Source organism: Pholis gunnellus, assembly GCF_910591455.1.
Source record: "Pholis gunnellus genome assembly, chromosome: 13".
NCBI lineage: Eukaryota > Metazoa > Chordata > Actinopteri > Perciformes > Pholidae > Pholis > Pholis gunnellus.
Window position 1 is genome coordinate 8,169,606 of NC_136540.1, and position 24,406 is coordinate 8,194,011.

General features: G+C 38.3%; 6 protein-coding genes across 6 annotated transcripts; all 6 read right to left on the minus strand.

Annotated features, from left to right (window-relative positions):
• Positions 1-2,612: 2,612 nt before the first annotated feature.
• Positions 2,613-3,593, minus strand: LOC306705191 (olfactory receptor 8G17-like; the record flags this gene model as incomplete). The annotated part of the gene is made up of 1 exon (XM_079171895.1): positions 2,613-3,593. The coding sequence occupies one exon, from the start codon at positions 3,591-3,593 to the stop codon at positions 2,613-2,615; it is 981 nt and encodes a 326-aa protein (XP_079028021.1).
• A 4,012-nt stretch (positions 3,594-7,605) lies between these two features.
• Positions 7,606-8,586, minus strand: LOC306705192 (olfactory receptor 8G17-like; the record flags this gene model as incomplete). The annotated part of the gene is made up of 1 exon (XM_079171896.1): positions 7,606-8,586. One exon carries the CDS (start codon positions 8,584-8,586, stop codon positions 7,606-7,608), a length of 981 nt encoding a protein of 326 aa, XP_079028022.1.
• A 4,038-nt stretch (positions 8,587-12,624) lies between these two features.
• LOC306705193 (olfactory receptor 8G17-like) lies at positions 12,625-13,605 on the minus strand (the record flags this gene model as incomplete). Its single annotated transcript, XM_079171897.1, has 1 exon — positions 12,625-13,605. The coding sequence occupies one exon, from the start codon at positions 13,603-13,605 to the stop codon at positions 12,625-12,627; it is 981 nt and encodes a 326-aa protein (XP_079028023.1).
• A 2,310-nt stretch (positions 13,606-15,915) lies between these two features.
• On the minus strand, positions 15,916-16,884 carry LOC306704797 (olfactory receptor 1f45-like; the record flags this gene model as incomplete). The annotated part of the gene is made up of 1 exon (XM_079171320.1): positions 15,916-16,884. The coding sequence occupies one exon, from the start codon at positions 16,882-16,884 to the stop codon at positions 15,916-15,918; it is 969 nt and encodes a 322-aa protein (XP_079027446.1).
• Positions 16,885-18,743: 1,859 nt separating this feature from the next.
• LOC306705194 (olfactory receptor 1E16-like) lies at positions 18,744-19,715 on the minus strand (the record flags this gene model as incomplete). Its single annotated transcript, XM_079171898.1, has 1 exon — positions 18,744-19,715. One exon carries the CDS (start codon positions 19,713-19,715, stop codon positions 18,744-18,746), a length of 972 nt encoding a protein of 323 aa, XP_079028024.1.
• Positions 19,716-22,753: 3,038 nt separating this feature from the next.
• Positions 22,754-23,722, minus strand: LOC306705195 (olfactory receptor 1E16-like; the record flags this gene model as incomplete). The annotated part of the gene is made up of 1 exon (XM_079171899.1): positions 22,754-23,722. The coding sequence occupies one exon, from the start codon at positions 23,720-23,722 to the stop codon at positions 22,754-22,756; it is 969 nt and encodes a 322-aa protein (XP_079028025.1).
• Positions 23,723-24,406: the final 684 nt, after the last annotated feature.

The following is a 24,406-nucleotide window of genomic DNA, read 5'->3' on the forward strand; positions in this document are numbered from 1 at the left end:
ATCTTGAGCCGTTCCTTTCCTTCTCCATACTTTTCTCTTCCCATCATTCTGGTTCCAAGTGAATCTTGGTTTCATCTGTCCAAAAATCTTTTTCCAAAACTGGTCAGTCCCTTTCAGATGTTTTCTGGCAAAGTCTAATCGGGCCTTCCTGTTCTTCAGTGTTACCAGTGGTTTGCACCTTGTTGTAAACCTTCTGTATTTAGATTCTTGAAGGCGTCTCTTGATTGTAGACTTTAACAATGGCATGCCTATCTCCTCCAGAGTATTCTGGACTTCAGTAGATGTTATGAAGGGGTTTTTCTTCACCATGAAAACAATTCTGCGATCATCCACTTCAGATGTCTTCTGTGGTCTTCTGGGCCTTTTGGTGTTGGTGAGCTTCGTTTTGCCAGCAGGGGGAGACTCCTCTGTTTGCAAAAACAAGTCTGATTAAATATGTCTATAAGAAAATGACCCTACTCTGTTTTTTTTACCTCAGAAAACATTGTAAACATGAGTTTTATGATCTCAATTGCTAGTTTCAAGTCTTCTTCAAAATAGCATGATGTTTATTTTGTAAATTATTGTCCCATTCAGAGTAAAATAGACCATAAAGCGGGGTATGCTTTAGGGCGGGTTACCTTGTTATCGCTACCCGAGCCGTATACAGCGTCTCTACGTCACTCCTCCGCAGCCCAAATATGGTCACTTCCATTCACCGGTTGCAAAAAGTCAAGATGGCGACAACTGTAATCCAAGATAGCGACAGCCAAAACGCAGAAGCTTCAAAATGGCAGTCCACAAACCAATAGGTGACGTCACGAGGACTACGTCCACTTATATACAATCTATGGTCTCTCCCCTCGTACACACCACAGAGTATTGTATATAAAGATGGACGACATGACAGAACCCCAAAAGATCTTGTTTTCTGGCTGCAGTAGAGGTCATACATTCCGCCCCCTCACACAGGCACATGGCCAAACTAAAAAGGTCAAATACACGTCTAATAATTGTTTTCCATAGATAGTTTCTGTCATTTTAGGTATTCCTCATCATGCTGATGCATGTTCAAGTGTTCACTTTTCTAATAAGTGTGGTATAAATTAGGTATTTGATGCTATAAAAGCGGTTGAGACGTCATGATTGAAAGCTGTGAGTTTACATCTCTGGGTGAAGTAGTCGCAGAATTGTACAAGAGACAGGACTTTAACTTTCCATAACCGTCACAAGTCTGTGTAATAGATGAAAATCTCAAAATGAACTGCTATGTTTTGGCTTCACTATTGTGCAGTGGGAGAGAGTGGAGACACGTCGTCCAGTCTACGCTACACACACAGACACCTCACTCATATAAAGTGGGGTTTTTATTTATAGGTCTTTTTTATTTTTAACATTTATATTTTCAATAAAAAAAAAAAAAAATATGTTAGCTTAGAGCTCAAAGCATCATGCTGATGTACAGTCTCACAGAACCGGAAGCATGCTTATCGACTCTTAGTTTTGTTTTATTACAGGTCAGTAAAAGATACTAAATTACATTTTAGAAAGAGCACTCATCGTGATGCAGAGGACCAACAAAACAATTGTAACAATAAATAACCAAGTTATCACTGATTTTAAAAATACAAAATTCTGATTATATCAGAATTCTACATATGTGTATATATATAAAAGATGTAAATAAATACATAAATAAACTTCCAGATACAAAGTAGACTGCATACTCCAACAAGGTGGCATGCATAGAGACACAAAGTGTTGTATCACAATAACTTGTTTGTTCAATTAATGATTTCAAGAAGGCAAATAAACATTTATTTTCAAGATTTTGCTTTTTCTCAAAGTTTTTTTTTGTAGAGAACAAATTTCAGTGTAGGCTGAATTCTATAACCTCTTTTAGAAAAATACAAAAACAAACAGAACTAACTAGACATTTTCTTTTAAATAACTACCAGCATACATATAAGACAAAGATCAGTAAAACATGATTTAATTCTTTCATCTTTCTTCGACCATTACTTTTGAAAACATTGTACAGGACAGAGTGAATGTTTTTGTGTTGATTACTTTGATTATTACGAAATTAATTCATAATACATTTCCCAAAAAATTGCATGATGTTAGAAAGTATAATTCTACCATTTCCAATGGCAACTTTACAACAAATAAACGATCGACTCGTTGATTAATCGACTTATCACAGTAACAGATCAGACTCAAGATAAGACTCAGAACTGACTCTGTTTATGTAAACTAACCAAATGTCTCTGTATGAGAGCTCCACCCAAAGTATGTGTAATTTCTACTTATTTCCAACAGATACAATAAAATGATTTACCGCATCTCTGTCTCAAATAATTGTTCTAATAAGCAGTGTACAGTCACAACAACAATTCGTAACATACTAAAACCCTGATTACATTTCGGATGGGAGATCGTTACATAGTATTGCTACTGAAGTAATATAAAATGCAACCACCTTACATCGCAACGTACAGTAAATGATGTATTACCACTCCATAACCATTTCTAAAAGTATAATAATAGTGCGTATAAGTAGTAAAAGGTCATGAATACAATTATGCTATTGTAACACTCCTAAATGTTTCATTACAGCATTGATAAAGACGTCACCCTGTTTTGGTTGTGTTTTGTATCCTATTTCTTTTGCAAAGCTTCTTGATAGAGATCAGCACTTCTTCTGTTTTTAAAGAGTATATAATAGGATTGAGCAAAGCTGGTACGATGTGTGTCAAAGATGAGTTTATGATCCTGGCATTAGGATGGATGTAGGTGGTTACTGCCGCTACATTGGTGCCCACGATTGGTAGGAAGAAAATAGCCACAAGAATCAGGTGAGAAGTACAAGTTTGAAATGCTTTGAGCCGTTCCGCTCCTGTTGCAATCCTGCTCAGTGCTACGGAAATGCAAACATATGTCAACGCTATCAGTACTAAAGGAATACAGAGGGCTACAACAAAAGTGACATATGCCAATATGTTATTTAAAGACGTGTCATTACAGGCCAGAAGATATACTGGTGCGTGATCACAGTAAATGCTCTTTACCACCAAAGATCTACAGAAGGAGAGGCGATCAATAGAGCCAACAAGCAACGCTAGTAGACAAAAAAAAAACGCCCACACAAACAGCAGCATTGCAGCAATAACTGGTTTAGTCACAATACTATGGTATCTTAAAGGGAAGCAAATTGCTATAAATCTGTCATATGCCATTGTGACAAGTGTCCATGACTGAATACTTACAAAGACAAGAATAAAGAACATATGACTTAAGCAAGCCTCATAGACGATGTATCTCCTGTCAAACACAAGTGTGTCGAGGACTTTTGGGATGAGAGCAGTGCTCCCACACAAATCTGTGAAAGCCAGGTTTAAGACAATCATATATTTAGGAGTATGAAGAGTCTTATCTAGGTAAATAATTGAGAGAAGGAAGCTATTCCCAAGAACAGTGATGATATAGGAAAAAAACAGGAAGACATAGTAATACTTAATGTGAGGGACGTTGGAAAACCCACTGACATAGAATTTGGCAGGGCGAACAAATGTGGCATTAAAATTGGTAAGAGCTCTCTCTTCTGGGGTCATTATAAATATATGTTTCCCTAGATGTACAAAGAGAAAACAAGACAATAAGAATATACAACACAGGATGAAACCTCAGACAGCATTGAGTGCATGAGAGTGAATTGTGCTGTGACAGACCTGATATTTATATCCCACCCCTTCATTCTGAGACAGTAGAAACACGCAGTGTCACATGTTCAGTCAACGAGTAACCGTCTCATAGTTTATGTCATCTATGGGCTGATGCTGTCGACTCAGTTAACAAGTTACATCTCGAAAAGTGCAATCAGTAGAGTGCAGATATCCGCCAGGTGTGTCTGCAATAACCACTGTTGTAATGTTCGATTGAATGAATACAATCCACAATTGTGTAACCAGTCATCTAGACTCTAGAGTGTAATACGGTCAGGGCCATCAGTATTTGGACCTCTTTACACGACTCCAATAGAAGCATTCAATATGTGGTTGAAGTGTACTTTCAGCTTTAATTCAATGTGTATAACAGCCATTTTTACACAGCCCCCCACATTTTCAGAGGCTCAAAAGTAATTGGACAAACTAAAATAACTGAATGTAATAATTATTTTTAATACTTGGAGGAAAATCCTTTGCAGTCAATGACTGGCACCCATAAACTTCACCAAACACGGTGAGTTCCCTCCCTTGAGATGCTTTGCCAGGCCTTTTACTGCAGCCTCCTTCAGCTGCTGCTTGTTTGTGGGTCTTTCTACCATTAGTTTTATCTCAAGTAAGTGAAAAGCCTGCTCACTTGGGTTGAGATCAGGTGACTGACTTGGCCATTGAAGAATATTCCATTCCTTTGCCTTGAGAAGTTCTTGGGATGTTTTCACCGTATGTTTTGGGTCATTACCCATCTGCACTGTGAAGCGTCGTCCAATCAGTTTTGCAGCATTAGGCTGAATCTGAGCAGATAGTTTAGCCCTAAACACCTCAGAACTCATCCTGCTGTTTCTATTAGCTGTGACATCACCAATGAACACCAGTGACCCAGTTCCATTGGCAGCCATACATGCCCATCCAAAGCACTGCCTCCACCATGTTAACCAGATGATGTGGTTTGTTTCGGATCTTGAGCCGTTCCTTTCCTTCTCCATACTTTTCTCTTCCCATCATTCTGGTTCCAAGTGAATCTTGGTTTCATCTGTCCAAAAATCTTTTTCCAAAACTGGTCAGTCCCTTTCAGATGTTTTCTGGCAAAGTCTAATCGGGCCTTCCTGTTCTTCAGTGTTACCAGTGGTTTGCACCTTGTTGTAAACCTTCTGTATTTAGATTCTTTAAGGCGTCTCTTGATTGTAGACTTTAACAATGGCACGCCTATCTCCTCCAGAGTATTCTGGACTTCAGTAGATGTTATGAAGGGGTTTTTCTTCACCATGAAAAGAATTCTGCGATCATCCACTTCAGATGTCTTCTGTGGTCTTCTGGTCCTTTTGGTGTTGGTGAGCTTCGTTTTGCCAGCAGGGGGAGACTCCTCTGTTTGCAAAAACAAGTCTGATTAAATATGTCTATAAGAAAATGACCCTACTCTGTTTTTTTTTACCTCAGAACACATTGTAAACATGAGTTTTATGATCTCAATTGCTAGTTTCAAGTCTTCTTCAAAATAGCATGATGTTTATTTTGTAAATTATTGTCCCATTCAGAGTAAAATAGACCATAAAGCGGGGTATGCTTTAGGGCGGGTTACCTTGTTATCGCTACCCGAGCCGTATACAGCGTCTCTACGTCACTCCTCCGCAGCCCAAATATGGTCACTTCCATTCACCGGTTGAAAAAAGTCAAGATGGCGACAACTGTAATCCAAGATAGCGACAGCCAAAACGCAGAAGCTTCAAAACGGCAGTCCACAAACCAATAGGTGACGTCACGAGGACTACGACCACTTATATACAATCTATGGTCTCTCCCCTCGTACACACCACAGAGTACTGTATATAAAGATGGACGACATGATAGAACCCCAAAAGATCTTGTTTTCTGGCTGCAGTAGAGGTCATACATTCCGCCCCCTCACACAGGCACATGGCCAAACTAAAAAGGTCAAATACACGTCTAATAATTGTTTTCCATAGATAGTTTCTGTCATTTTAGGTATTCCTCATCATGCTGATGCATGTTCAAGTGTTCACTTTTCTAATAAGTGTGGTATAAATTAGGTATTTGATGCTATAAAAGTGGTTGAGACGTCATGATTGAAAGCTATGATTTACAGCTCTGGGTGAAGTAGTCGCAGAATTGTACAAGAGACAGGACTTTAACTTTCCATAACCGTCACAAGTCTGTGTAATAGATGAAAATCTCAAAATGAACTGCTATGTTTTGGCTTCACTATTGTGCAGTGGGAGAGAGTGGAGACACGTCGTCCAGTCTACGCTACACACACAGACACCTCACTCATATAAAGTGGGGTTTTTATTTATAGGTCTTTTTTATTTTTAACTTTTATATTTTCAATAAAAAAAATTAAAAATATGTTAGCTTAGAGCTCAAAGCATCATGCTGATGTACAGTCTCACAGAACCGGAAGCATGCTTATCGACTCTAAGTTTTGTTTTATTACAGGTCAGTAAAAGATACTAAATTACATTTTAGAAAGAGCACTCATCGTGATGCAGAGGACCAACAAAACAATTTTAACAATAAATAACCAAGTTATCATTGATTTTAAAAATACAAAATTCTGGTTATATCAGCATTCTACATATGTGTGTATATATATATATATATAAAAGATGTAAATAAATACATAAATAAACTTCCAGATACAAAGTAGACTGCATACTCCAACAAGGTGGCATGCATAGAGACACAAAGTGTTGTATCACAATAACTTGTTTGTTCAATTAATGATTTCAAGAAGGCAAATAGACATTTCTTTTCAAGATTTAGCTTTTTCTCAAAGTTTTTTTTTGTAGAGAACAAATTTCAGTGTAGGCTGAATTGTATAACCTCTTTTAGAAAAATACAAAAACAAACAGAACTAACTAGACATTTTCTTTTAAATAACTACCAGCATACATATAAGACAAAGATCAGTAAAACATGATTTAATTCTTTCATCTTTCTTCGACCATTACTTTTGAAAACATTGTACAGGACATTACTTTGATTATTACTAAATTAATTCATAATACATTTCCCAAAACATTGCATGATGTTAGAAAGTATAATTCTACCATTTCCAATGGCAACTTTACAACAAATAAAGCACCCAAAGAGATGGTGTATAACAGAGGCAAATTGTCACGTTATGGTTCATTTCTTTATGATTTTGGATTTCCCTCTGATTTTCAACAACCTTTTGACAGATTGTTTGATTTCTTGTGTCTGCAGAACATAAATGATTGGGTTCAGCATGGGAGGAAAGATAGACGTCAAAGACAGGTTTATGATCCTGGCATTTGGATGTATTTTTTCCATCAGAGTAAATGTGATTAACACTGGAATGAAATATATTGCCACCAATGAAAGATGAGCTATGCATGTTTTAAAGGCCTTGAGACCTTCTTGAACAGTCGCCACTTTAGCCAAAGTGCAGCCAATATATAGGTAACTTAACAAGATAAAAAGGAATGGAAGCCAAAAAATAAGAACAGGGTACAGACAACTAATGATGTAATTGGGGAAATGGTCATTGCGTGCAAGCCTGTATATCTGTCCGTGGTCACAGAAATAGCTGTTGATAACCAGAGACTTACAGAAGGAAAGTCTCTTGAGAAGGCCAACTGCAATAAGAACAGCAATTATAACAAAGACCCAGAAAGAGGCAATCAAAGACAGCATGAACCTGTGGGTCACCTTCACTTGATAGTGCAGAGGGTGGATGATGGCTATTAGTCTGTCATAGGAAAATGCAACCACCTTACATTGCAAAGTACAGTAAATGATGTTTTACCACTCCATAACCATTTCTAAAAGTATAATAATAGTGCGTATAAGTAGTAAAAGGTCATGAATACAATTATGCTATTGTAACACTCCTAAATGTTTCATTACAGCATTGATAAAGACGTCACCCTGTTTTGGTTGTGTTTTGTATCCTATTTCTTTTGCAAAGCTTCTTGATAGAGATCAGCACTTCTTCTGTTTTTAAAGAGTATATAATAGGATTGAGCAAAGCTGGTACGATGTGTGTCAAAGATGAGTTTATGATCCTGGCATTAGGATGGATGTAGGTGGTTACTGCCGCTACGTTGGTGCCCACGATTGGTAGGAAGAAAATAGCCACAAGAATCAGGTGAGAAGTACAAGTTTGAAATGCTTTGAGCCGTTCCGCTCCTGTTGCAATCCTGCTCAGTGCTACGGAAATGCAAACATATGTCAACGCTATCAGTACTAAAGGAATACAGAGGGCTACAACAAAAGTGACATATGCCAATATTTTGTTTAAAGACGTGTCATTACAGGCCAGAAGAAATACTGGTGCGTGATCACAGTAAATGCTCTTTACCACCAAAGATCTACAGAAGGAGAGGCGATCAACAGAGCCAACAAGCAACGCTAGTAGACAAAAAGAAAACGCCCACACAAACAGCAGCATTGCAGCAATAACTGGTTTAGTCACAATACTATGGTATCTTAAAGGGAAGCAAATTGCTATAAATCTGTCATATGCCATTGTGACAAGTGTCCATGACTGAATACTTACAAAGACAAGAACAAAGAACATATGACTTAAGCAAGCCTCATAGACGATGTATCTCCTGTCAAACACAAGTGTGTCGAGGACTTTTGGGATGAAAGCAGTGCTCCCACACAAATCTGTGAAAGCCAGGTTAAAGACAATCATATATTTTGGAGTATGAAGAGTCTTAACCAGGTAAATAATTGAGAGAAGGAAGCTATTCCCAAGAACAGTGATGATATAGGCAAAAAACAGGAAGACATAGTAATACTTAATGTGAGGGACGTTGGAAAACCCATTGACATAGAATTTGGCAGGGCGAACAAATGTGGCATTAAAATTGGTAAGAGCTCTCTCTTCTGGGGTCATTATAAATATCTGTTTCCCTAGATATACAAAGAGAAAACAAGACAATAAGAATATACAACACAGGATGAAACCTCAGACAGCATTGAGTGCATGAGAGTGAATCGTGCTGTGACAGACCTGATATTTATATCCCACCCCTTCATTCTGAGACAGTAGAAACACGCAGTGTCACATGTTCAGTCAACGAGTAACCGTCTCATAGTTTATGTCATCTATGGGCTGATGCTGTCGACTCAGTTAACAAGTTACATCTCGAAAAGTGCAATCAGTAGAGTGCAGATATCCGCCAGGTGTGTCTGCAATAACCACTGTTGTAATGTTCGATTGAATGAATACAATCCACAATTGTGTAACCAGTCATCTAGACTCTAGAGCAGGGGTGTCAAACTCATTGTCGCTCTGGGGCCACATCAGCATCATGGTTGCCCCCAAAGGGCCGGTTGTCGGCGGGGGGGGGGGGGGGGGGGGGTGCTCCTTCGTCTTCGGTGGGGGGGTGGGGGGGGGCGCCTGCTGCCACATACGCTGGTGGAGGTGTGCGCGGCGCGTGCGGATCGGGGAGGAGCTCCGCCGTGCGCGATACAACGGATATTTGTAAATTGTCCGACTTTTACATTTTTTTTTTTTGCTGGCGGATTCGCGGGCCACATAAAATGACGTGGCGGGCCGGATCCGGCCCGCGGGCCGTATGTTTGACACCCCTGCTCTAGAGTGTAATACGGTCAGGGCCATCAGTATTTGGACCTCTTTACACGACTCCAATAGAAGCATTCAATATGTGGTTGAAGTGTACTTTCAGCTTTAATTCAATGTGTATAACAGCCATTTTTACACAGCCCCCCACATTTTCAGAGGCTCAAAAGTAATTGGACAAACGAACATAACTGAATGTAATCATTATTTGTAATACTTGGAGGAAAATCCTTTGCAGTCAATGACTGGCACCCATAGACATCACCAAACACGGTGAGTTCCCTCCCTTGAGATGCTTTGCCAGGCCTTTTACTGCAGCCTCCTTCAGCTGCTGCTTGTTTGTGGGTCTTTCTACCATTAGTTTTATCTCAAGTAAGTGAAAAGCCTGCTCACTTGGGTTGAGATCAGGTGACTGACTTGGCCATTGAAGAATATTCCATTCCTTTGCCTTGAGAAGCTCTTGGGATGTTTTCACCGTATGTTTTGGGTCATTACCCATCTGCACTGTGAAGCGTCGTCCAGTCAGTTTTGCAGCATTAGGCTGAATCTGAGCAGATAGTTTAGCCCGAAACACCTCAGAATTCATCCTGCTGTTTCTATTAGCTGTGACATCACCAATGAACACCAGTGACCCAGTTCCATTGGCAGCCATACATGCCCATCCAAAGCACTGCCTCCACCATGTTAACCAGATGATGTGGTTTGTTTCGGATCTTGAGCCGTTCCTTTCCTTCTCCACACTTTTCTCTTCCCATCATTCTGGTTCCAAGTGAATCTTGGTTTCATCTGTCCAAAAATCTTTTTCCAAAACTGGTCAGTCCCTTTCAGATGTTTTCTGGCAAAGTCTAATCGGGCCTTCCTGTTCTTCAGTGTTACCAGTGGTTTGCACCTTGTTGTAAACCTTCTGTATTTAGATTCTTGAAGGCGTCTCTTGATTGTAGACTTTAACAATGGCACGCCTATCTCCTCCAGAGTATTCTGGACTTCAGTAGATGTTATGAAGGGGTTTTTCTTCACCATGAAAACAATTCTGCGATCATCCACTTCAGATGTCTTCTGTGGTCTTCTGGGCCTTTTGGTGTTGGTGAGCTTCGTTTTGCCAGCAGGGGGAGACTCCTCTGTTTGCAAAAACAAGTCTGATTAAATATGTCTATAAGAAAATGACCCTACTCTGTTTTTTTACCTCAGAAAACATTGTAAACATGAGTTTTATGATCTCAATTGCTAGTTTCAAGTCTTCTTCAAAATAGCATGATGTTTATTTTGTAAATTATTGTCCCATTCAGAGTAAAATAGACCATAAAGCGGGGTATGCTTTAGGGCGGGTTACCTTGTTATCGCTACCCGAGCCGTATACAGCGTCTCTACGTCACTCCTCCGCAGCCCAAATATGGTCACTTCCATTCACCGGTTGCAAAAAGTCAAGATGGCGACAACTGTAATGAAAGATAGCAACAGCCAAAACGCAGAAGCTTCAAAACGGCAGTCCACAAACCAATAGGTGACGTCACGAGGACTACGTCCACTTATATACAATCTATGGTCTCTCCCCTCGTACACACCACAGAGTACTGTATATAAAGATGGACGACATGACAGAACCCCAAAAGTGAAGCCAAAAGATCTTGGTTTCTGGCTGCAGTAGAGGTCATACATTCCGCCCCCTCACACAGGCACATGGCCAAACTAAAAAGGTCAAATACACGTCTAATAATTGTTTTCCATAGATATTTTCTGTCATTTTAGGTATTCCTCATCATGCTGATGCATGTTCAAGTGTTCACTTTTCTAATAAGTGTGGTATAAATTAGGTATTTGATGCTATAAAAGCGGTTGAGACGTCATGATTGAAAGCTGTGAGTTTACATCTCTGGGTGAAGTAGTCGCAGAATTGTACAAGAGACAGGACTTTAACTTTCCATAACCATCACAAGTCTGTGTAATAGATGAAAATCTCAAAATGAACTGCTATGTTTTGGCTTCACTATTGTGCAGTGGGAGAGAGTGGAGACACGTCGTCCAGTCTACGCTACACACACAGACACCTCACTCATATAAAGTGGGGCTTTTATTTATAGGTCTTTTTTATTTTTAACTTTTATATTTTCAATAAAAAAAATTAAAAATATGTTAGCTTAGAGCTCAAAGCATCATGCTGATGTACAGTCTCACAGAACCGGAAGCATGCTTATCGACTCTTAGTTTTGTTTTATTACAGGTCAGTAAAAGATACTAAATTACATTTCAGAAAGAGCACTCATCGTGATGCAGAGGACCAACAAAACAATTTTAACAATAAATAACCAAGTTATCACTGATGTTAAAAATACAAAATTCTGATTATATCAGAATTCTACATATGTGTGTATATATATATATATATATATAAAAGATGTAAATAAATACATAAATAAACTTCCAGATACAAAGTAGACTGCATACTCCAACAAGGTGGCATGCATAGAGACACAAAGTGTTGTATCACAATAACTTGTTTGTTCAATTAATGATTTCAAGAAGGCAAATAAACATTTATTTTCAAGATTTTGCTTTTTCTCAAAGTTTTTTTTTGTAGAGAACAAATTTCAGTGTAGGCTGAATTCTATAACCTCTTTCAGAAAAATACAAAAACAAACAGAACTAACTAGACATTTTCTTTTAAATAACTACCAGCATACATATAAGACAAAGATCAGTAAAACATGATTTAATTCTTTCATCTTTCTTCGACCATTACTTTTGAAAACATTGTACAGGACAGAGTGAATGTTTTTGTGTTGATTACTTTGATTATTACGAAATTAATTCATAATACATTTCCCAAAAAATTGCATGATGTTAGAAAGTATAATTCTACCATTTCCAATGGCAACTTTACAACAAATAAACGATAGACTCGTTGATTAATCGACTTATCACAGTAACAGATCAGACTCAAGATAAGACTCAGAACTGACTCTGTTTATGTAAACTAACCAAATGTCTCTGTATGAGAGCTCCACCCAAAGTATGTGTAATTTCTACTTATTTCCAACAGATACAATAAAATGATTTACCGCATCTCTGTCTCAAATAATTGTTCTAATAAGCAGTGTACAGTCACAACAACAATTCGTAACATACTAAAACCCTGATTACATTTCGGATGGGAGATCGTTACATAGTATTGCTACTGAAGTAATATAAAATGCAACCACCTTACATTGCAAAGTACAGTAAATGATGTATTACCACTCCATAACCATTTCTAAAAGTATAATAATAGTGCGTATAAGTAGTAAAAGGTCATGAATACAATTATGCTATTGTAACACTCCTAAATGTTTCATTACAGCATTGATAAAGACGTCACCCTGTTTTGGTTGTGTTTTGTATCCTATTTCTTTTGCAAAGCTTCTTGATAGAGATCAGCACTTCTTCTGTTTTTAAAGAGTATATAATAGGATTGAGCAAAGCTGGTACGATGTGTGTCAAAGATGAGTTTATGATCCTGGCATTAGGATGGATGTAGGTGGTTACTGCCGCTACATTGGTGCCCACGATTGGTAGGAAGAAAATAGCCACAAGAATCAGGTGAGAAGTACAAGTTTGAAATGCTTTGAGCCGTTCCGCTCCTGTTGCAATCCTGCTCAGTGCTACGGAAATGCAAACATATGTCAACGCTATCAGTACTAAAGGAATACAGAGGGCTACAACAAAAGTGACATATGCCAATATGTTATTTAAAGACGTGTCATTACAGGCCAGAAGATATACTGGTGCGTGATCACAGTAAATGCTCTTTACCACCAAAGATCTACAGAAGGAGAGGCGATCAATAGAGCCAACAAGCAACGCTAGTAGACAAAAAAAAAACGCCCACACAAACAGCAGCATTGCAGCAATAACTGGTTTAGTCACAATACTATGGTATCTTAAAGGGAAGCAAATTGCTATAAATCTGTCATATGCCATTGTGACAAGTGTCCATGACTGAATACTTACAAAGACAAGAATAAAGAACATATGACTTAAGCAAGCCTCATAGACGATGTATCTCCTGTCAAACACAAGTGTGTCGAGGACTTTTGGGATGAGAGCAGTGCTCCCACACAAATCTGTGAAAGCCAGGTTTAAGACAATCATATATTTAGGAGTATGAAGAGTCTTATCTAGGTAAATAATTGAGAGAAGGAAGCTATTCCCAAGAACAGTGATGATATAGGAAAAAAACAGGAAGACATAGTAATACTTAATGTGAGGGACGTTGGAAAACCCACTGACATAGAATTTGGCAGGGCGAACAAATGTGGCATTAAAATTGGTAAGAGCTCTCTCTTCTGGGGTCATTATAAATATATGTTTCCCTAGATATACAAAGAGAAAACAAGACAATAAGAATATACAACACAGGATGAAACCTCAGACAGCATTGAGTGCATGAGAGTGAATTGTGCTGTGACAGACCTGATATTTATATCCCACCCCTTCATTCTGAGACAGTAGAAACACGCAGTGTCACATGTTCAGTCAACGAGTAACCGTCTCATAGTTTATGTCATCTATGGGCTGATGCTGTCGACTCAGTTAACAAGTTACATCTCGAAAAGTGCAATCAGTAGAGTGCAGATATCCGCCAGGTGTGTCTGCAATAACCACTGTTGTAATGTTCGATTGAATGAATACAATCCACAATTGTGTAACCAGTCATCTAGACTCTAGAGTGTAATACGGTCAGGGCCATCAGTATTTGGACCTCTTTACACGACTCCAATAGAAGCATTCAATATGTGGTTGAAGTGTACTTTCAGCTTTAATTCAATGTGTATAACAGCCATTTTTACACAGCCCCCCACATTTTCAGAGGCTCAAAAGTAATTGGACAAACTAAAATAACTGAATGTAATAATTATTTTTAATACTTGGAGGAAAATCCTTTGCAGTCAATGACTGGCACCCATAAACTTCACCAAACACTGAGTTCCCTCCCTTGAGATGCTTTGCCAGGCCTTTTACTGCAGCCTCCTTCAGCTGCTGCTTGTTTGTGGGTCTTTCTACCATTAGTTTTATCTCAAGTAAGTGAAAAGCCTGCTCACTTGGGTTGAGATCAGGTGACTGACATGGCCATTGAAGAATATTCCATTCCTTTGCCTTGAGAAGTTCTTGGGATGTTTTCACCGTATGTTTTGGGTCATTACCCATCTGCATTGTGAAGCGTCGTCCAATCAGTTTTGCAGCATTAGGCTGAATCTGAGCAGATAGTTTAGCCCTAAACACCTCAGAACTCATCCTGCTGTTTCTATTAGCTGTGACATCACCAATGAACACCAGTGACCCAGTTCCATTGGCAGCCATACATGCCCATCCAAAGCACTGCCTCCACCATGTTAACCAGATGATGTGGTTTGTTTCGGATCTTGAGCCGTTCCTTTCCTTCTCCATACTTTTCTCTTCCCATCATTCTGGTTCCAAGTGAATCTTGGTTTCATCTGTCCAAAAATCTTTTTCCAAAACTGGTCAGTCCCTTTCAGATGTTTTCTGGCAAAGTCTAATCGGGCCTTCCTGTTCTTCAGTGTTACCAGTGGTTTGCACCTTGTTGTAAACCTTCTGTATTTAGATTCTTGAAGGCGTCTCTTGATTGTAGACTTTAACAATGGCATGCCTATCTCCTCCAGAGTATTCTGGACTTCAGTAGATGTTATGAAGGGGTTTTTCTTCACCATGAAAACAATTCTGCGATCATCCACTTCAGATGTCTTCTGTGGTCTTCTGGTCCTTTTGGTGTTGGTGAGCTTCGTTTTGCCAGCAGGGGGAGACTCCTCTGTTTGCAAAATAATAAAAAAAATTAAAAATATGTTAGCTTAGAGCTCAAAGCATCATGCTGATGTACAGTCTCACAGAACCGGAAGCATGCTTGTAGACTCTTAGTTTTGTTTTATTACAGGTCAGTAAAAGATACTAAATTACATTTCAGAAAGAGCACTCATCGTGATGCAGAGGACCAACAAAACAATTTTAACAATAAATAACCAAGTTATCACTGATTTTAAAAATACAAAATTCTGGTTATATCAGAATTCTACATATGTGTATATATATATATATATATATAAAAGATGTAAATAAATACATAAATAAACTTCCAGATACAAAGTAGACTGCATACTCCAACAAGGTGGCATGCATAGAGACACAAAGTGTTGTATCACAATAACTTGTTTGTTCAATTAATGATTTCAAGAAGGCAAATAAACATTTCTTTTCAAGATTTTGCTTTTTCTCAAAGTTTTTTTTTGTAGAGAACAAATTTCAGTGTAGGCTGAATTCTATAACCTCTTTTAGAAAAATACAAAAACAAACAGAACTAACTAGACATTTTCTTTTAAATAACTACCAGCATACATATAAGACAAAGATCAGTAAAACATGATTTAATTCTTTCACCTTTCTTCGACCATTACTTTTGAAAACATTGTACAGGACAGAGTGAATGTTTTTGTGTTGATTACTTTGATTATTACTAAATTAATTCATAATACATTTCCCAAAACATTGCATGATGTTAGAAAGTATAATTCTACCATTTCCAATGGCAACTTTACAACAAATAAAGCACCCAAAGAGATGGTGTATAACAGAGGCAAATTGTCACGTTATGGTTCATTTCTTTATGATTTTGGATTTCCCTCTGATTTTCAACAACCTTTTGACAGATTGTTTGATTTCTTGTGTCTGCAGAACATAAATGATTGGGTTCAGCATGGGAGGAAAGATAGACGTCAAAGACAGGTTTATGATCCTGGCATTTGGATGTATTTTTTCCATCAGAGTAAATGTGATTAACACTGGAATGAAATATATTGCCACCAATGAAAGATGAGCTATGCATGTTTTAAAGGCCTTGAGACCTTCTTGAACAGTCGCCACTTTAGCCAAAGTGCAGCCAATATATAGGTAACTTAACAAGATAAAAAGGAATGGAAGCCAAAAAATAAGAACAGGGTACAGACAACTAATGACGTAATTGGGGCAATGGTCATTGCATGCAAGCCTGTATATCTGTCCGTGGTCACAGAAATAGCTGTTGATAACCAGAGACTTACAGAAGGAAAGTCTCGTGAGAAGGCCAACTGCAATAAGAACAGCAATTATAACAAAGACCCAGAAAGAGGCAATCAAAGACAGCATGAACCTGTGGGTCACCTTCACTTGATAGTGCAGAGGGTGGATGATGGCTATTAGTCTGTCATAGGAGAGTGCAACCAGATTAAATGACTGCATGGAAAGGCAGGTGTAGCAGAAAAAAAGGAATGTCAAGCAGTCGTTGTAGGGGACGTTGCGATGGTTAAACAGAAAGATGTCAAGAAGCTTCGGCATCAGAGCAGAGCTACCAAACAGGTCCACAAATGCTAAATTCAAAACTGCAATATATTTCGGAGTTCTGAGATTATGATCCAAGTATATTACGGCCATCACAGCTGTGTTTCCAAGCACTGACACAATATAAACAAAACAGAGAAAGACATAGTAATACTTAATTTCTTGGATGCCAGATAAACCACTTATTATGAAGTTAGCAGGACGCACAAATGTGATGTTATCCCCGAGAGCTGAGTTGAATAAGTTCATGGTCAAACTATCCACACCGCAGTGGTTTATGTAGTGTTCTCTTCTGTGCTTCAGTAATAGCACTGTGTTGCGTCTGACAGAGCTCTGTCAAGCTTTAACTGTTTTGACAAGAGTGGCTACTAAGAGAAGCTGTCCTCCTTTTGCATTTCTGTCAATGTCTTCTCCCCTGTGTTTATTGTGTGTAAGCAACTCATTATCAGACATCCCACCAATTTTAATTCATCTTACTGACTCCAATTTACTTTCGCAAATCTATACAGCATCTACTGTACGACGCAATTCATTTTATATTTGGTATAGTATTTCAGTGAGTGACCTTTCAATTAGTTTTCTGTTATGTCATTGATATTTTTCATAATAATGATTTATCAAATAACAATGTGAAAGGAGTCGCTCATAGTGATGAACAGATAATTATCGCCTGAAACTGCAAAGAGTTTCAGCTCATTGTTTAGCAGTCGGGCCACAGCTTTACTGTTTTGGTTCACTCTCATCGATCTCCTAACTCATTTTTTTTCTGCAACAGGCAGTTGTTTTCATTTAAAACATTTAAAAACCCACTAAACACCACCTGCTCAGCAACAAACAGCCAACAGACACAGTTAGCGAGTAGTGGGGATGGGTACGAAAACCAGGTGTTAAACAAGGATGGGTGCTAAATTATTAAAGGATATATTATTGATGAGCTCCAACATTATGGGTATATTTTTCTGTACTTTTTATCACTTTGCCTCTCCAAGGCTCCGGCCTGGCCTCACTAGAGTTTACATGTGTAATGTTAATTAATTTGACGTTAATATTATATAACATGTTATTGTATAGTAATGTATATATTATAACTTATTTTATTATATAATGATAGTATATTATTATTTAACAATTTTCTTTTTTTATATATCATTATGATTTTGCTGTTACATCATATATTTATTCTCACCATAAAAGTAAGAACATGTCTTGTTCATTCTCTCAACCACACATCCCATAGCCTACTCCTGTTCCCACATACCAGCCTGTCCAGGTTCACTGAACACGGATACATATCACTGCTTCTACTAAATAACATCAAAACATGCACACACACATTAGCCACACACACACTACTTAATCTAATCAAATCTCTATTCCCGGATACTTATCATATCATCACATACATACATCATTGTAACTGCTTCATATTATTGTCTACATGGCTGTCGATTGTATCTGTCAATATGTTCTTATGTCAGTTGTTTATTTTGTCACGTTAGTTTACCAAAATAGCACAAAAAAAAGACATTTATACTTTCTTTGTAATGTCCCTAGGAATAGGAAAATACATTTGTATATTTGGCATGTTGGGTTTTTGTAAGCACTTTAAAAAAAAGTAAGAAACACGTTATCAGCAACTTCACTTGTTCTTGCAGTTCTGACACAAGCAAAAACGACAATATTACTGCAGAGTTCTTTCAGAGAAGATAACATAAAACTGTCCTTCTGGTTCACACATGAAAATGTGTCTTGCATCACATGATCCAAATAATCAGCAGAATGACATGAAAACAAATAAAAAAAACAACTGCCAGGTCACCCTCTAGCAACGATCACAAGAAGACACTGTAAAAGAAGTATGGAAGTTATTATTGGAGCCTTTTTTTCAATGATTGTAAATTCAGTCATTCTTAACTAATACATTACAAAATAAATCTATTATTTACAACAAGCCATTTTACTATATTGCAAATAATGCCAAAAATAAATTAATACTCAACTTAAACGATGTTGGAAAGGACAATTCTACGATTTTCAAAGGAACATTTATTGCAAATAAAACACCCAAAGAGATGGTGTAAAGCATAGACAATTCATCACATCATGAATCATTTATTCGTTGTTATTTTAGATTTCCCTCTGATTCTTAATAACCTTTTTACCGATGCTTTGATTTCTTGTGTCTGCAGAACATAAATGATTGGGTTCAGCATGGGAGGAAAAACAGAGGTCAGAGAAAGGTTTATGATCCTGGCATTTGGATGTATTTTTGAATTCATAGTAAATGTGATTAATATTGGGAGGAAATAGATTGCCACTAATGAAAGATGAGCTGTGCAGGTTTTAAAGGCCCTGTATCTTTCCTGAGCTGTGGCCACTTTAGACAAAGCATAACCAATACATAAATAACTTAATAAGATAAATGCCAGTGGAAGCCAAAGAATTAAAGCTATTAAGAACTTACTAAAGACATAGCTGGGTGTGTAGTCATTGCAGGCCAGCCTGTATATCTGGCCATGGTCACAGAAATAGCTGTTAATAACCACAGACTTACAGAAGGAAAGTCTCGTGAGAAGGCCAACTGCAATAAGAACAACAGTAACAACAAAGACCCAGAAAGAGGCAATCAAAGACAGCATGAACCTGTGGGTCACCTTCACTTGATAGTGCAGAGGGTACATGATGGCTATTAGTCTGTCATAGGAGAGTGCAACCAGATTAAGAACCTGCATGGAAAGGCAGATGTAGCAGAAAAAAAGGAATGTCAAGCAGTCGTTGTAGGGGACGTAGCGATGGTTAAACAGAAAGATGTCAAGAAGCTTCGGCATCAGAGCAGAGCTACCAAACAGGTCCACAAATGCGAGATGAAAAACTGCAATATATTTTGGAGTTCTCAGGTTATGATCCAAGTATATTACTGCCATCACAGCTGTGTTTCCAATCACTGAAACAATATAAACAAAACAGAGGAAGACATAGTAATACTTTATTTTGGGTATGCCAATAAATCCGCGTACTATGAAGTATTCAGGACGCACAAAAGTGATGTTTTTTCCAAGAGCTGAGTTGAATAAATTCATTGTAAAACTTCTCTTTTCTGTCCACAGTGCAGTGGTTGATGTATAAGCGTCCTCTTGGGCGTGTCAGTTCTCGCTGATCTATTGTTCTGTGTGTGATGATGAAGCTCTGTCCAGCTTTGAATGTTTTGACAAGACTGGCTGACAAATCCTCTTCTGATTTCAAGTCAAATAAGGTCAAAGTCTGATCCCATGTGTCCATCAGCCACTCAGCATCAGACAAACTCCTTCTCAGTCTGATATACTTATCGCACTCATGTAAACACTTAGCATGCATCTCAGCTAACCTGCATGAGCTGGCTGTAACTGGAACAGATTTCTACTGATTTGACTTATACCTCTGGCTAGTGTTGCACAGTATACCAGTAAAAAAAAAGGTACTGCAATAGCCTGCCTTCATAAATGGTACGATACCCCATTTTATTAGTATGGTGCTTTAAGAATGACAGTGTTTTGAAAGAGTTGTAGACTATTTCCTGTGAGATGAAATGTTCCATTGATGTGGGGCAGTGTGTGTGTGAGTGTGTGTGCAGCGCTCTGCTTTGGAATAAAAATTGCATAGGAGCGGGAAGTTTTAACTTTGTGCGGTGTTGGGATCCGACTATGTGCTTGTGGTCACCATGTGCTCTATAACAAAGGGATCTGACTGAGGCCTGCTTGTTCAGCCAAAGGACTGCTCTGGGTTGATAAAACACTAAACCCCCCCAAGAAATTGTGAATTTTGAGTTTCGGCTGACCAAAACTCAGCGCTGCGATCCCATTGGACAAACATCCACAGACACTCCAGGACCCCCTGTGGTGCAGCCCTGCTTTACCTGAAACTACAAAACTCTCCGTCCCATCTAGCTCTTGGCCCTTCCCGTCTGACTCACGTCGGTGTAAGGAGGCACAGAAACATAGCTTGGCTGTTTTTAAAAGAAAACTCGGCCATTCCACGCAATTCAATTTGCTTGCAAGGAGGTCAGAACACAACGTTGCTGCTTTTAAAAGAAAGTCCTCGGTCACTAGTCTTAAATTCGCTGGACGAATAGACTGTTTGTGTTTTGTTTTTGTTTCTCATCCTGGTAAAAGAGAAGCGGACAACTTGCCTGCAGAAGGAAGAAAACGCATTCTTCAGGGAAAGAGAAGGACACATTCTCTTTCCAATCAAGTCAAGTTTGTGCCGGTCGTAACAACACGAATCACCTTGACTTCCGAAGGAGACTCTCCGCCAATACAGAGGTTTATCGCGCACAGCACTGTTGCGCAGCCTCAGTCTAACCGAGAAACCCTGAAGGACCACGTTGACCATTAAAACGCCTTCTCACAGTCAGGGCTTACTTGGTGTCTGGGATTAGTTAGGTCATTGTGTTTGTATTACCTTGTTTGTTTTGTTCTAAGTTACTGTATTGTTATAACTCTGACTTTATCATTTAAAAGACCAGAACCAACGGTTTCTGAATGATAAGTTAACAGTTTCTGTATTCCACGGCTGCGGTGAGGCTCTGCCTTGCTTTGAGTGTTCCCCTTCCTTTTTATTTTTTTCATCCTCTTTCATCCCCCCCCACACACACACACACAGACACACAAACACACACACGTTCTCTCTCACCACAGATTGTTTGTTGATTTTAGATAGCATGCTCATAAATGTATAGTAGTTGTAGTTAGCTTTAGATATTAGTTGACTTGATCGTTATTATTGGAACTTAATAAACTGTTATACTTTAAAGAGCAGCTTTCTGTGATGACTTGGTGCATGTGTATTGTGATAATAGCTGGATATGTGGTCTGCGCTCAAACTCAAAACCTTCACTGTTTACTCTGAATGTGAAATAGTACTTTGACTTATGACATTGTGAGTGACTACTAATCATGAGACTTAGTTTATAGTTTGGTTATTGGTCCTTGTTCTCAGGGTGGTGCCCCGTTATTATTAATAATTGTTGATAATCTTACTGACATTAATAATTCTATTGATGTCAATAATTTAGTTTTTCATATTTGCTGATAACTCAAACACGCTCCTTTTCGTTCCCAACAATTATTTAAACAATTTTCTTTCTTTATATTATTATGATTTTGCTGTTACATCATATATTTATTCTCACCATAAAATTAAGAACATGTCTTGTTTTTTCTCTCAACCACACATCCCATAGCCTACTCCTGTTCCCACATACCAGCCTGTCCAGGTTCACTGAACACGGATACATATCACTGCTTCTCCTAAATAACATCAAAACATGCACACACACATTAGCCACACACACACTACTTAATCTAATGAAATCTCTATTCCCGGATACTTATCATATCACCACATACATACATCATTGTAGCTGCTTCATATTATTGTCTACATGGCTGTCGATTGTGTCTGTCAATATGTTCTTATGTCAGTTGTTTATTTTGTCACGTTAGTTTACCAAAAAAGCACCAAAAAAAGACATTTATACTTTCTTTGTAATGTCCCTAAGGAATAGGAAAATACGCTTGTATATTTGGCATGTTGGGTTTTTGTAAGCACTTTACAAAAAAGTAAGAAACACGTTATCAGCAACTTCACTTGTTCTTGCAGTTCTGACACAAGCAAAAACGACAATATTACTGCAGAGTTCTTTCAGAGAAGATAACATAAAACTGTCCTTCTGGTTCACACATGAAAATGTGTCTTGCATCACATGATCCAAATAATCAGCAGAATGACGTGAAAACAAATTAAAAAAACAACTGCCAGGTCACCCTCTAGCAACGATCACAAGAAGACACTGTAAAAGAAGTATGTAAGTTATTATTGGAGCCTTTTTTTCAATGATTGTAAATGCAGTCATTCTTAACTAATACATGAACATTTTTTTGACATTTGGGTAACATTACAAAATAAATCTATTATTTACAACAAGCCATTTTACTTCATTGCAAATAATGCCAAAAATAAATTAATACTCAACTTAAATGATGTTGGAAAGGACAATTCTACGATTTTCAAAGGAAAATGTATTGCAAATAAAACACCCAAAGAGATGGTGTAAAGCATAGACAATTCATCATATCATGAATCATTTATTCGTTGTTATTTTAGATTTCCCTCTGATTCTTAATAACCTTTTTACCGATGCTTTGATTTCTTGTGTCTGCAGAACATAAATGATTGGGTTCAGCATGGGAGGAAAAACAGAGGTCAGAGAAAGGTTTATGATCCTGGCATTCGGATGTATTTTTTCCATCAGGGTAAATGTGAGTGATATTGGGAGGAAATAGATTGCCACTAATGAAAGATGAGCTGTGCAGGTTTTAAAGGCCCTGTATCTTTCCTGAGCTGTGGCCACTTTAGCCAAAGCATAACCAATACATAAATAACTTAACAAGATAAAAGCCAGTGGAAGCCAAAGAATTAGAGCTAAAAATGTACTCAAGTCAACGCTGGGTGTATAGTCATTGCAGGCCAGCCTGAATATCTTGCCATGGTCACAGAAATAGCTGTTAATAACCACAGACTTACAGAAGGAAAGTCTCGTGAGAAGGCCAACTGCAATAAGAACAACAGTAACAACAAAGACCCAGAAAGAGGCAATCAAAGACAGCATGAACCTGTGGGTCACCTTCACATGATAGTGCAGAGGGTACATGATGGCTATCAGTCTGTCATAGGAGAGTGCAACCAGATTAAGAACCTGCATGGAAAGGCAGGTGTAGCAGAAAAAAAGGAATGTCAAGCAGTCGTTGTAGGGGACGTAGCGATGGTTAAACAGAAAGATGTCAAGAACCTTCGGCATCAGAGCAGAGCTACCAAACAGGTCCACAAATGCGAGATGAAAAACTGCAATATATTTTGGAGTTCTCAGATTATGATCCAAGTATATTACAGCCATCACAGCTGTGTTTCCAAGCACTGAAACAATATAAACAAAACAGAGGAAGACATAGTAATAATTGATATTGGGTATGCCAATAAATCCGCGTACTATGAAGTATTCAGGACGCACAAAAGTGATGTTTTTTCCAAGAGCTGAGTTGAATAAATTCATTGTAAAACTTGTCAAGCCTTTTCTGTCCGCAATGCAGTTGTTGATGTAGGTAAGTGTCCTCTTGGGCGTGTCAGTTCTCACTGATCTGTTGTTCTGTGTGTGATGATGAAGCTCTGTCCAGCTTTGAATGTCTTGACAAGAGTGGCTGACAAATCCTCCTCTGACTTCAAGTCAAATAAGGTCAAAGTCTGATCCCATGTGTCCATCAGCCACTCAGCATCAGACAAACTCCTTCTCAGTCTGATATACTTATCGCACTCATGTAAACACTTAGCATGCATCTCAGCTAACCTGCATGAGCTGGCTGTAACTGGAACAGATTTCTACTGATTTGACTTATACCTCTGGCTAGTGTTGCACAGTATACCAATAAAAAAAAAAGCTACTGCATTAGCCTGCCTTCATAAATGGTACGATTGGCCACCAAAGAGTAAAATTTTATTTTACCATGTTTCTCAGTAACATGAAATGGACCAAATTGAAATGCAATCCGGAGGCGAGAGTGACATTCTCTTCACAAACACCACTTCGACACAACACAGCGCTTACTGCAGTCACTGTGGTGTCTTCTTGATTTTAGCAGCTTAACCCTCATCAACTTCTTACAGAACTTCGTCTGAATTTATTATCATTTTGTGGGATTTGGTCTTGAAAGGATCTCGTTGTGTCCCGTGCTGCATTACC